The 14,923-nt window shown below is 40.6% G+C and overlaps 1 protein-coding gene across 3 annotated transcripts in view; it reads left to right on the forward strand.

Moving 5' to 3' along the window:
* Positions 1-14,351, forward strand: part of LOC117162151 (uncharacterized) — an 81,339-nt gene extending 66,988 nt beyond the window's left edge. For all 3 annotated transcript variants that reach the window (XM_076623599.1, XM_033344056.2, XM_076623598.1), the window contains 6 exons: positions 1,828-1,977; positions 5,418-5,690; positions 6,413-6,499; positions 6,617-6,665; positions 6,811-7,069; positions 7,487-14,351. In XM_076623599.1, the coding sequence (XP_076479714.1) occupies positions 1,828-1,977; positions 5,418-5,690; positions 6,413-6,499; positions 6,617-6,665; positions 6,811-7,069; positions 7,487-8,057 (1,389 nt within the window). In that variant the 3' untranslated portion in view covers positions 8,058-14,351. The remainder of the gene's footprint in view (positions 1-1,827; positions 1,978-5,417; positions 5,691-6,412; positions 6,500-6,616; positions 6,666-6,810; positions 7,070-7,486) is intronic.
* The last annotated feature ends 572 nt before the right edge of the window (positions 14,352-14,923 follow it).

The following is a 14,923-nucleotide window of genomic DNA, read 5'->3' on the forward strand; positions in this document are numbered from 1 at the left end:
AAAACAATTTATATTCTACATAATGGCGATATCGATATCTTTTAAACTAAGCACTGCGTTGTGCGTTCGTTACGCGAAAAGCTGGATGGCGATCTTTTAAATTGAAACTGGCAAATCAATTTTTCCAGCGACACATCGCTTACAAGATTATATCTTCTATATTTCGCGATAACCAGATTAACGTACGAGAAAAGGAAAGAGCGACGCGACGCGAGAAAATTACGATAGAACCGGTAGACAGAATACTGACGGAGGATGTGTCGTTTATAAACGACGTGTCAACAAATAAAATTACGATTGACAGAAATACCGGTTGTTCAACGGTGCTAAATACGTAGGCGTGCGAAGCTGTTCTTGAATCGCTTTAAGCCCGCTCCGCACTCGTCCAATCGATCTTAAGCTGATTCTTGGCTGTGTTTCCGTGTCTAAACCGATCCGTGACCTAGATCCAAGCGCGTTTCAGTTCTCAAGGCTTTCGATATCGATTCGATTCAATTTAACACGGTTCCCTTTCGATTCGGTTTCATCTATTAAGATTGCTCCAGTTCGCTACAGCTCGGTTCACCTGTCTCCGTTTCCACTTCAATTAGGAGAGATCAACACCAACGTGTCGACCGAAACGTGTCCTGTTCTGTGTTCCGTACGATCGAGTTCAGTCTCGAAAGATCCTGCCTCGTATCGTACGTTTTGATTTTAATTCTAATTTTATGTTAAACAGAGAGGCTTAAACCTTCGGAGAATAGATAATAAAACTACGTGCACAACGATGTATCGTGCCATGGTAGATATTACGTGATGAGCACGTGTGCAACTTGAGCGTGAAACACGTGTTTCCTTCTCTTTTTCCTTTTTTTTTTTTTTTTCCTTTCCAGGGATCCGAGTGGAAAGCGTTAAGTTCAGGCAAGTGTGTAACAAGCTTTAGCTCTAAGAAAAAAATCACGGCGGTCAGAGAACGAGAGAGTAGCTTGTTCGTCGAGTGCTTCATTGACTTTCATGACAGATCTGCGCATAATAGCTGGCTTGGGCGTCCAAGCGGAAATACATATTTTATCGGCACTGTTCGGAAGCGCCGCTTAAGAATTCGATCATCTCCGTGATCTGTTCATTGGCATCGTCATCGTTCCTACGTATGCGTATCCGCGTATATCTTACGTTCACTCCCATTCATAAGTATAGATACCGGAACACCTGCTGCTTTCATACGAAACGGTACAATTGATCCAGAGTATCGAAGAAGCGATTATTTTCTACCAAATTTATAACAATACAGTAAATTATAATAATTGTATAATTTTGTATCGAATTAATCTCGGCAGATTTTTAGTTTAAATGCCGTTAGAAAAATCCGACACGCGTTAAGCCTCTCGAACGAATTAAATTTCCTAGTCATTTCTAATGTTAATTACACTTTCTGTCGTAATACTTATGATACTTTCATGGTACTTACGAACGAGGGGATATATGTGTGTGCTTTCACGTACGTTACGTGTGCGTACCTCTGTGTATGCCAGCGTATGTCGGTGTGCGCGCGGAATAACAGCTCACGTGCGGCGTGCCAATTTTCGGGGTAATTAATGAAGAGCGACGCGGCGTCGCGTGCCCTTATCCGGACCTATGAATTAACTTTCGCTGTGGTCCTCAATTTTCTTCGTTCTTCATATTCTCCTGTCCATTGAACTCGAATATTTGTCAAGGACGCGTTTGTCGGTCACGTTCCGCGCGCGTAACCGGTTTGCCTCGTTTTAATGGTCGATTTGCAAGCGTCGAAACTTTCGACGGATCGTTTAGTCCCTTCATTAACGCGCCCTTTCGCTTTTGTTTTCGCAGGTAGTTCTATCAGCGTGCAGCACGTACTTCGACACGATCCTGTCTCAGTACGAAGAGAAGGATCCCATTGTGATAATGCGGGACGTGAAATTCTCAGACATCAAAGTGCTCGTCGAGTTCATGTACAAGGGAGAGATTAACATTGATCACGTAAGTACTATAAAGCATTTCGTCATCTAAATATATCTTTTAATATGTAATCGTATCGATCGGATAAATGGCCACGAATTGGCCCACTGCGATTCGAGTCAGCCCTCTTTTCGTTACCAACGATCATTCCCTGCCGTCCAATTAATAGAACGAGAGAAGCTTTTTTTAATATTTTTTACTTCGTCGTTACGAGATGTTTCAGTTGATACGATACCGAGCATCGCTATATTCCGACTAATTTCAAGAATCGACGTTGAGTAGCATTGATCGATTTGTAAAAATACACCTGTTCCGATGTATGGCCGCTGCTATGGATCAAGCGTGGCCAAATATCCGGACGCTTATCGTACACGGGAAGAGAGTTGGACGAAGTCGTTTGTGAAACGTTGATCGGGCTTTTTCAACGAGCGGCGCTGCTCCAAATGAAAACTGATTAAAGAAATAAAGGCCGCGGAACGTAGCTCTTTCGCCTCTCTTCAGACTCGATTGACGACTTATTTACATCGTGGACATTTACGAGGACACTTGTATGCCGCTGACGGAGGGAAAAATGTCGCGGGGAACGGCGCGGGAACGCGGCTGGCCTCAATTTATTAATAATTGAAGACTTCTGGCTCTTCGAGGTTCGAGAATGCCGCGCTTCAAAGCGACCCGAACTTCCCATTAATCCCTGCGAGCAAAAATCCTCCCGAAGATGCAATTTGTTTTGCCGAGCGCGGTCAATCGTTTCTTCTCGTGCTCGTCTTCTTCTCTCCGCGTGGTAATCGAACAAAAGAGAAGAAGAACCACTTTGTCATCGGTGAAAACCGTCGCGATGAAAATCCAATCGATGGTCCTATTACACCGCCGCCTAATTAACGATCGACCAGGTTTTTCGTATTCTACGCCGATCCTATTTTAATCTCGGTGTATGTTCGTGTGCAAGTGCGTTGGTTGTTTGAACTATCGCTTGACAAGAAACGGGAAACACGCGCGGTGGAAAACGGCATTGCTCTGCATCGTTTACTCGCTACTCGTAGGGAAACGATAAACCGGCGTCGACCAATGGACACACCGGTCTGTTAACACGTTCGCTCCTACCGACGCGCGTGTCTTACGTCATTTTAATTATCCGCAACTTAATTACTAAACTCGCGGTAATTGAGCATTGACGCAACTATCTGATTTCTGTATTTATTCAATTATTTTAATTTAATGAAAATATTCAAGGAGATAGGAAACAAGACAGTAGATAACGAGATTGAGAAAAGGAGAATGAGATTGTATATTTTCACAAACGCAATTAAGAAAGCGCTATGCGGACAAAAATTGATCTCACACGCTCATTCGATGTTTCCAAAAAATCCTTCTACCTAAATGACGGCTCTTCCATTCCACCTTCAAACTCGAGAAATTTTCTAACGATAAAAAAATACGCCCGGGTCGTAAATAATCCTAACAACACACTTACGAGCGATGGTATCTGTTTCTCTCGGTGTAAGAGGTCGGACAAAGAATCCGAAAGAAAAAGCAAGCGTAGAAAATTTGACCCAATTCCTCGATAAATTCCATTCGAAATCCCAACCTTATCGCGGGACCTTAATTTCTCTCTGCTATTTCAATTGCTCGTCGACATCGTCCCTATGAAAAGCAAGGTACCATCGAATACCGAAGAAACACGGACGTGTACCGTTTCACGTGTCTCGTGCTCGTGCGAGGTGAAACGCGTGTAGCTGGATAAGAATCGGATCCAGGTTGGAAAGAGGATCCCGACAACAGCAACGGGTTCTCGTTCTTCCGTGTTTCTAGTCGTGATGAGGCGGTTGGGTTCGCGAGAGCTTTCTCCGGCTTGGCCACGTTTTGCCTGCAAAAATCCGGCTCTGGTGAAAATCTGTGCACGGCGTGTGGAACGCGGGGCGCATCGAAGTTGTTCGATCGTGGTCGGTAAATGAGCTTTGGCTGTCGTCGATCGGATTTGCGCGAGGTCGGGGCCGTGCGCGTGTTTTTTTCAGCGCCAGGCAAGCTGAAACGAAAGCGGGAATGGCGCCTATGGTGGTGACGGTCGTTTCTGAAATACACATTATCCGCTGCCGGAGACGCTGACCCACATAAGCATTTTTCCAATTCCGTTCGTGGCTGATAGAAAGCCGCGGAGAACCGTTTGTAGAAAGTTCTCATATTATTTAGCATTCTCTCGGTCGCTCTGTTATTATCGCAGCGAAAATTGGCAAATAATAATCGGACCTATTCCAGCGAGGCGTCCAGTTGGCCCGATACAAAACGTTATATCGGATTTTTCCTTCTCTGTCTCGTAGCCGCGGCGATCCGATTCATTATTCGCTGCCTCGAATCCCGGCTTTCGATCGAACAGATTCGGCTGCTACGAGTATGCCCCGGACAGGGCAAATTGAAGCGGCCAGGATTAATGGAATTACTAATTTTTACTTGTGCCGCGCGATCGCTTTTTCCTACGGCTTTTCGAGAACGAACGGAGCAGAGGTAATTAGATTTACTTAGCTCTGCAGCTGGACGAATTTCTTACCGCGTTCGACTCCTCTCGTATACCTATATCTGTGTACTGTAAAGGGTGTTCCAGAAAATCGAGTGGGAAATTTCAGAATTCGTCCAGAAGCCAGATCGATCGATTCCGTTAATTAAATAACAAAGATAAAACGATGATGTGGCAAACGCTATTGTTTTATTTTTCCGAGCCTGCTGAAACTGAATTCCGTGTCCATTTTACGAAATTGAAAAAATCGACTAGAATTTTGGAAGTCGATCGGTTTGCACTTCGCATCAGCCTAAAGTTCGACAACAATTTTCTGACACACCCTGTAGACGTGCTACCCTGTAGACTTGGACGAAGGAACTTCCGAGAACATTCCACGCGAGAACAAGAAAATACGTGGAAGCTCGTGCCAAAAACGCTGAAACGACGCGCTTCGTACATTATACCATTTATGCTCGTTTCTTGGAATCACCGCGGAAATATTGAAAGCGGATCGGTTAAAAATATTGCTGCTGGTAACTCTTGCCAGGAATGGTTAAACCACTCAGGCTTAACGTCGGCCGAAACGAGAGGGAACTCTACTTACCTTGATTAGTCGGAGAATATCGAGGATATCTACCATGTACCCTTCTTCTTACGCGGATTTCGTGTCTCTTTATTTTACTATACATACAAGGCATTTCAGAAAATTGGTGCGAAACTCCTGAAGCACGTACCACTCTTAGAAACAAGCGTGTTTGATACCAACTCTCTGAATATATCTTTAAACAAGGTTCGAAATTTTACCAACTCGATCGAAATCGCGGACGAAAACTCTGACTGACAACCTCTGAAAGTATTAAACGACAAAGAGCAGCTTTCCTCTTCGACAAAGAAAGCTGTGCATCTTTTGAAGATGGGATTCGTTCCTGTTTGCTGGATTGATTAAAATCGCTATGCGTCGATGTTTCAGACGAGATTGTCGTCCCTGCTGAAAACCGCGGAGGATTTGCATATCAAGGGCCTGGCCGAGGTGAGCTGGCGTAGCGATTCCACGCAAAATGATCTAGGAAACAGCGGTCACAGTCCCGGCGCGGCGACTCCAGGTGTCGAGACGGTCCTCAGGGAAGGTGACGCCGACGAACCACCACCTCCGAAACAAAGACGCAGAGGGCGTCCACCTCTGGACGACCCACCCTCGGCTCACGACGTTTTCACACCGAAAATCACATGTATCACCGGAAATGTACGTCAAGTATGGTTCATTTTAGCGTTCCATTTATCGTAATATGTCCATGAAACGAAGAGACTGCTAGAACAAGGAGGCAAAGCTCTGCTTTCCAGTAATTCGAATAAACCGACAGAAATCAATGTAAAGTCAGTCAAAATCAAATTACGGACTTTTTCGAACGTGCTACAATTTCGCGATCGATTAATATTCAAATATGAATACGAGAGCTACATTTTCTTTTTTTTTTTTATCTTCTGCTAAATATAATTGAAATATTGGAGCTGGATCCTTGTTACTGCAAACCAGTATCTTCGCACGCTGTTGATTGAACGATCCTAAACGTTCTTCGTCTTTCCCTTTCTTTGTTTATATTTATACCGACTCAGACATGCCTTTCGTTCTTCCAAAAATAATTGGAAGATAATTTCATCACATCTTATGAATTTTGTAACAGATATTTTATGCTTTGAAATGGATAGCCATTTATCGTACAATTAAGCATCGACCGATGAAGATCGTTTGACTCGGCGGTTAAGAATTGATTAACAACGATATAAAGAAACGATTAGCATATTGAACGTAGAATCCAAATACAGAGAGAAACTAATATTTCGTAAAATATCGTAAAAAGATTGAGGCGTATCGGAATTAATCTCTCCATCACATCGATCGCAATCGACAGTTACATAGCGGTTATCTCTTTGACGCGTGTATTTCAAACGTTCTCGATTTCCCAGGAGGAAATGATGAGCGAGGGCGGTGACCACGAGAGTTGGGACGACGAAATGATGATGAATGAAAATAACGAAACGCCACTGCCGGTGGTAAGGATAGCTTCTTCATTTCTTTTTTCTTTTTCATTACATACTTGATATACGATCGCTTTGGTAACGCCCTACGATGATATTTTAACAAGCTGTGTGTATCGTCGTGCTTTGCAGCTATCGTACATGTCGAAGGATGACAACGCATCCGACCAGGAAAAGAAAGGTACGTGACTTGGTCGATCGAACAAAAGTAGTCGCGATTAGGCGTTACTCCGGAGGATGATACTACACAGACACACGTTCTATGCAGAGGTGCGCGTCCTGTTCGGTAGGCGCGAAGAATTTAACGTGGTTTGATTTTGCTGCAGCGCCTACCACTCCCTCGAATTCCAACGCCACGAACCTATCGATCCCCGAGCAATTCCGAGACGTCGTGAAGATGAACGATTACCTGACGACGGGACGCCGCCAAGAGTTCTGGGAGGAGCCGTTCACGCGACGCGTTATGGATGCCATTAAGAGCAAAGAACTGGAAATGAAGACTGCTGCCGAGATACTTGGCGTGTCTTACGGAACCCTCTACGGCAGATATCGCGACAGTTATGGTTGCCTTAAACATCCGTATAGGTAATGGAGAACAGACTTGACGGTTTTTGATTGCCTTTGTCGCGACCGGTTACTGCTTTCTTCGTGCTTTATGACCGTATCGCGTTTATGCATCGTATTTAAAGCGAGAGCGCGCGCGCGCGCGCGCACGCTCGTAACCTCGTAACTCTTTACCTTTCGAGAGAGTTTTCATTTCGAATCGTGAAAATCGCGAACACGAAGGTACGAGGAAAGAAAACAGAAATTTTCCTGGGAATAAATTTGAGACGCGTGCTAGGTGAAATCGTGCATTAACCTGCTTTCGTCGGCTTCATTTTTACGCTGCTGTGTTCGAAGCAGACTTTTTCTTCCTCCTCGTCTTCTCCCTTTTTCTTTCAATTACTTTAACGGGCAAGAATTTAAGCTTGAAATAATCACGATAATAAACATGTGTTACAGAGTAAGGGACTTTTGGTCAGAACCTGGGCCAGCGGAAGTGTTAGCCAAACTACGAAGGAAAGAGATCACGTTGTTCCGTGCAGCCGAGTTCCTTAACGTGACCGTCCACACGTTGGCAACCTATTTGTCAACGCTACAGGGTCCAGACAGGATTTCGCTGGCCGGTGACTTGAGCGTTGCGTCGGGTGCCATCGACGGCAACAACGAGACTCCGGAGAACAACGAGTCGGTGAACGATATCCTGCAGAAGATCAACGCGAACGCGGCCACGACAGCGACACCGACAACCTCGACTCCCATCAAGAGAGAGGGAGGCGGCTACATCGAGGTACCAACGCCCGTCCCAAAGCCAGCGACCTCGGTGCTCGAAAACAACCCGGATATCACGATCGTGAAAACAGAAGGCATGCCCCGCAAACGGGAGTACGCGAAAGTTTCGAACACGGAGAACAACAACGCGAAACTGATGAGTGGCGGCGCTGTTAGCGAGGTGACGCAACAACAGCAACAACAACAACAGCAAAAGATCACCGATCCGTTGTCGTTGAACAACGACAACAGCAAACCCTAACTATTCAGGCCTTATCTGCAACCGGCGAATCCCCGTGCACCGAGCGCTAACTACAGATCCGAGCTGTGCCCTCGCAGATTCTATTCGAACGTGTTTACTCGCTTCCTCACGAATTTTCATTTGAAGTAGAAGAAAATGAAGATGAAGAAGAAGGTGAAACGCGTCGCGCTGTCCGTGTTAATAATTATTTGTCGTCGTGACGTCGTCGTCGCAGCCTTGGCCCGTTCGTTGACGCTCCACGCACGCCAGCCCACGCCAGCAAAAATGTAGCTTTAGACAATCTCGCGTGTACGATCGTCGTCGTGGCATAGGTTGGAGTTGCGTCGACAGCAGGCGAAACTGTCGCGAGTAAACAGGAAACAAAAAAGAAAGAAAACGTTATTAGCGAGAGTTATATCGAAGGATATATTGAATGCAGAGTCGACTTATTTTCGACGAAGGAGCTTGCGAAGCGAAGGGCTTGTTGTGTTCGGTGGTCCTGCCTTTGGATCCGGTTCGATTCTATCCCGTTGCACGGGAGCAACGCCTGCCGCATATATTTTCCGAGTAAAACGAACAGAGTGCGTCGAAACTAGAGAACGATTCCTTCTTAAGAGTTAGTACCTAGCGATACGGTTCTTCGTTACTTCAAAATTGGTTCGCTTTAAATCCAAAGTCAGTAGCGATTATCGAGATCGTGTTTGGCCTTCGTGACAAGGAACAAACAAAATGAGAAACAGAAAAACTAGGACTAAAAAGAAAGGGAAAAACACACAAAAAAGAAAGAATGAAGAAAAGAGATGAATGAAAGAAAGAAAGAAAGAAAGAAAGAAACGTGTAATAAAGTTCAATCGAAGTTCCTTTTGAATAACGATGTAGGGTGTATCGCGAAAAGAATGCCTAGACTATTTTCTGCCGCATGTGTCTGTATGGTAGCACGTAAAGAGCGACAATATTATTCACCCGTAGACCCGTCAGTATAGCGATCCCAGAGTGACAGTTCTTCGAGAATAGATGTTTCTCGTGCGATCGTCGTTTTAAACAAACATTGCACGAGCGTATATTTCAGCGGTATATTGAAAATACACTTTTGCAACGGGAGCCTTAAATCGTTCGAGCGTTAGAAATGTTTTACAGATGCGATTCGCCGAGATTATAATTTGTAGCATATATCATTTTTTGTCGAAGCATATCGGCCAATGACGAATTTCGCACTTGTGTTTTCTGTTTCGAACGGTTTGATTTGTACATTTCAAGGCATGCCTTTTCAAGGACGATCTTCTGCTAAAGGAATCCTCGTTAAATATATAGAACGTTAGAAAAATCGGGATTCGATCCGTTAAGGAGGAAACGGTACAATTCTATTTTCCTAGTTTCTTTCGCTCACTTTCTGTCTCTCCCTCTCCCTCTCCCTCTCTGTCTCTCTTTCTCTCTCTTTCTCTCTCTCTCTCTTTCTCTCTTTCTCTCTCTCTCTGACTCCCTTTCTCACTTTGTATTTACGACAGAATATACAATTTATCGCATCATATATATATATGATATTTTTTTAGAAACCTCGTTTAAGTATATTATCGTTTTCCTCCTTTTTTGTTTCCTTTTTTAAATTTTTTATTTTCTTTTTTTTTATGTATATATAAATTAAGTTGTTGACGTCTTAAATGGCTTTTATATAAGCAATGATTGCTGATCGATATCAAATATCACTTAAAAAGGAAATACACGTATAACGTCCATTGTAAATATCGGTGCAATAGTAAGACCTGAAATTAATATTATTTGCCACAAGGTGTGCGTTTAATCGCTATTTTAAAGGGAAGAAAAAGCAAAGCAGAAATGGGGAAACAAAGAAGGGACATGCTGTTTTTAGCGTCGTGCAATCGCATTCAAATCCGTATTGCTTTGCAAAAGCGGGGATGAAAGAAACGAATGGAAATAAGAACGGGGAAGATAAAAGAAAGAAAAAAGAAAAAGGTATATCGATGCGACTATTTTGGGCCGATCGATCGATGATGCCTTGTTGTTGCGCACCTACTTGCGAGACACTTGCGAAAAGCTTGCGTTTAAACTCGTAACAAAAACAAATTGTTCGTTGGCGTCGTGTCTACGCGTAACTAGACGCGAAAAAGAGCGAAAAAAACAAAGTTGCATGTGCGCACGATTTAAACTGTACTACATGAGACGTTTCGACTGGGAAAAGATATGAGTATTCCTGTCCGCTGAAGGCGACAAAAAACAAACAAACAAACAAACAAAAACACTAAGTAAGAAGTAATAGTATAGTAGAGGTATTCTCGATATGATATTTTTCGACGATATAAGACTTAGTTGTGTTGAGAGGACTTATGCAGAGAGGGTACTTGTAAAGTAATCCAGAGGAAAAAATGGTGTAATTTGTGGGAAAAAAAAGCCGGACGCACAGGAAGAACACACAGTGTCATAGAGGAGGGTTAGCGACCAGGAGAGAATTGAAACGAAAAAAAAAAAAAACTGGTACTGTGAAATGTGTACATACAGAAGCGTAGGTTAAATAGAGCGATCGAATGCGTGGAGACGTGAGCACGCAAAGAATATTATATATATATATCTCTTTTTCTCTAGAGGAAATTCTAAAATCGACTGACTATTAATGATAAAGATGATGTTTAAACGATTAACTGCTCCATGAGCATCGGAGAAATAGCGTTATACGTTCGACGAGGATCACTAGTATTTTCCGAAATGAAAACAAGTTGTTTTACGTTTTCTGTTTTTTTTTCTCTTTTTCTTTTTTGTTTTTAGTAAATATATATATATACATTGTATACATATATATATATATATATATATATACATATATTGTATTGTTTAACTCTGTTAGAATCAAGAACAGAGGATAATCTTTCTGATTACTTTACGAGTGCTCTAAACCGACCATTTTACCACGTATAAGTATCAATTTTATACGATAACTTTGCACCGTTCGATATTTTTATTCGTAAACTATGGGACACCGTCGATGATATAGATCTGTTCATCCTCCCATTCATTAATTTAACTCTCCTCGAATTTCATATATCTTTCTAAATCTCTTTTCCAATCCTCTCTATCTCTTTCTTCCTCATCCCCTCCCTTACTCTGTCGTTCATCATTATTATTATTACTATTATTATCATTATTATTATTATTATTATTATTATTATTATTATTATTATTATTATTTGATTATCATCATCATCATCATCGTCGTCGTCATCATCATCATCTTCATCATCATCATCATTATTATTAATATTATTATTAATATTATTATTAATGTTATTATTAATATTATTATTAATATTATTATTATTATTATTATTGTTACTATTTCCTTTTTTAAGTAAAGTAAGACTAAGACATACCAAATGAGAAATGTAAGGACAAGTTTTGTTAGGTTAGTACTATCGCATATCAAGAACGCAAGAATATATGCGCCTGAAGCACTTTGTATTGCCTATGCACGTCCCGGTGAAACATAGCTGGGGTGCACAAGACCATTTTTACTCTAGCAAGAGTATACGACTAGAAGTATTAATATTTAATATTAATAAACAACGCGGATTGTCCAGAATGGATGGTCATGTTTTTGAGGATCAACATCGAGCCATTTTGAACAAAAAGAAACAAACGAATTTAAAAGGAAGTCAAGAAAGATAAAAAAAAAAACTCATCAGACAAAGGAGTTCGATGTTTCTATTTCTTTTTTCTTTTTGTTTGTTTAATTTTCTCAACCGATCGTTGATTTTTTTGTTTCGGTTTCATTTTTGTTTTCTATCGGCCAATTGATCCTTGGAAAAATTACCTACTCTTTTTACCGTCCATACGGACACCAAGTTTAACGTTAGTCTTTTTTTTTTTTCTTTTTTCTTTTTCGCAACGTCTCTTTTCTCTTTTATTCTAATCGAGATGCGATCATGTTCTTTTTAAAAACGAATCTTCTTCGCGAGAGTACAAATTACAATGGGACTTTTGTTAACCCTGTTGGTGCCATGAATGCTTTTGAAAAAAAAGGAAACGTTTCACGCGTTTTGTTCTGCCCGTCTTTGCATCGCGTCTCTTATCCTTCGTTTCTAGGCACCAAGACGGTTAACGATTATCTTCTTACGATTATTATTAGACGAAATCGTCGATTCGTTTAATATATATATATATATATATTTTCTTTATTATCTTCTTTCGTTTAACGAAGAGATCGCGCGTATGCCAAATCGTACGTCTCAAAGACTGATGGCCATTCATTTGGAGGTTCTTGTAATGGTAATCTCACGCCGCGCGACCTTGTAAACCGTCGACAAGATCGCCGGGGTACATCGACATTGTATGAGAAGACAGGACAAGACTAGCCTATTATTGGCGAACGATGCCCGATCGCCGTGCGCATCGTACAATGAGACTAAAAAAATTGATATCATAATTATGTGTCGTTTGATATAAACGAGTAATGAATATAGTATGTATCATCGTTTTATACACAACCTAATTATATCTACGTACACTATGTACATTCCTAGTATACACTATGTCACTGTCACACACATTTGCATTACACGCGCATTAACAAAAAGAAAAAAAAACGCATGGACCTATTGTATACGTGTACGCGCGTGTGCATCCGCACGCACAAAGAGCGTGTACGCGTGCGTATGCACGGACGCGCACGCAGAGACACAATACACATATGAATATATTTATAATAATTATATAGCTATTCCAAAACGGACCACCGCGACATCGACGTACGAAGATCATTAAAAAAAAGAAAAAAAATACAAATACAAACGAGATAGAAGAAATGAAAGGAAAATAAACAAAAAAGAAAAAAAAAGAAAGAAAACCGGGGGAAAAGAAGTATATGAGGAACTCTTAATCGACGATATTTAAATGCGTATTAAAATTAACGATCGTCGGTTAAAATTAACCAGCGTTACGTTTCGTTGTTAAGAGAACAGCATCGCCGTTATCAGTGTCTCATGTATAACAACGCAATCGAGTCTCTGTCAATTTTACAAATACACACGAAAATTCCCGAGTGTATACGTGTATACAAGGAGAATAACGAAGAAGTAAAAAAAAAAAAAAATGAAAAACAAAATGTAATAAAACACGCATGTATAGCAAAAGAGGTTGTTACACTTAAGCACAATAGAGAAGACAAAGTATATGAGTATAGTTTTACACGAAGGCTTCATCGCCCGTTTAGTTTTATACCTGAGACACGAAGAAAAGGCTGAAACGGTTAGACGATAAAAACAGTTCGAAACCCCTCTGTTCTGCGTTCTCGTTCTTTCTCTCTCTGCTGTCCGTAAGAATCGAAAAGTAAAAACAGAAAAAAAAAAAGATACAAAACGAAACGAAATCAGATTTTTGTTTTTCTCTTTTACCGATGGCGAATTATCGTCATATGCCCGACCATCGCGTACACATACAACACGCGCGCGTTACGCGCATGCGCATTCGTAACGCATCCGTTTCGTACAGAAAACTTCCTCTTCCACTGCCCATTTGTCTCCTTTTTCTGTTTTCTCTTTCCTTATCAAAGTTTACATCAATTTGGTTTAATTTAATTAGTACTGTGTATACACAGAAATATTTTGAAAATCATCGGAGAATGCGATGACGGATACCACCGATCGATCGATGGAGCGATATCGCATTCTCGTTTCCACGAAGTATCATTTCTCATTAGCCAAAGTTTAGAATTTGCGTTCGTTATCTGTAATTCTTTTTCTTGCGCGAACCACAGCTTGCTTTATTCCTTCCTTTTTCTCTCCCTGTTCCTTTATCGTTCTACCTATCTCCTTTCCTCTTTTTTACATTCATACACATGGACACAGGACATATATGTTTGACATATTATTATATTTACTATTATTTTAATTATAATTTCCCAGGAGTATATATTATCTTTAATAATCGTGGTAATTTTTAGACTAGAAAAACATTATATTAGCGGATAGAGATTAAAGTATACATAAAAAATAAAGTAAATATATATATATAAATATATATATTATATATATATATATATTGATAAAAAATATTGAGATCGTAATTAGAAATTGGGTCGAGTGCATACAATGCTGAAAGACGATAATGGTATTTACGCGTAAGGATGTTAAAAGGTCGAGCAGATGGATTAAAAGCGGTCTTGGCTAATGTTGGCCAAGCTGCTCGCAGAGAATATTCAATGATTGAACAAAAAAAAGTAAATGTAAATGTTTGTAAACAAATTATGAAACATTATTTGTTCAGTGCCTACATATTTACACAGTAACAATAAAGATGAAGATTAGCGAACATTCTTTTGTCTCTTTTTTCACCAAGAAGAATGATAACGATTTCGATCCAAATCGATCAAACTATAACGTCGTCAAACGATCGTCAAACTATAACGAACCGATCGTTAAAAACTACCGCAATGCGAACGATCGTTTTCTAACAGTATTTTTATATAACTGATATGCATCTTGACATTAAAAATAAATGAGTGAAAAACTGTGTCTTCTTTCGTAGCCTGGAATATAACGTCTGCAGATTTAAACTACAATCTAAAGTTATTGTCATCGCGCGGAGAGATCAAAGATATTCAGATAATGCAAACATATTCTGATACGGCATTCGTTTCATCTCGATTCGTTCTTTTGTCTAAGAATTAAATTTGAAACACTTTCGTTACCAATATCTAATAAAAGCTTAACAAAGCTGTTTCAAAACCCAGAAAATGGTAATTTCAATATTTTTGGTACCAACAGAATGTACTAATTTACGCTTTACGATTTACATTTACAAATTTTTAAGCAATTTATCAATTTTAAGGTCATGTTATATTATTCGATCACTAATTCAAGTATTTTTTCATTGGAAACGCT

This window comes from Bombus vancouverensis, chromosome 13 (assembly GCF_051014615.1).
Source record: "Bombus vancouverensis nearcticus chromosome 13, iyBomVanc1_principal, whole genome shotgun sequence".
In the NCBI taxonomy this organism is placed as follows: Eukaryota; Metazoa; Arthropoda; class Insecta; order Hymenoptera; family Apidae; genus Bombus; species Bombus vancouverensis.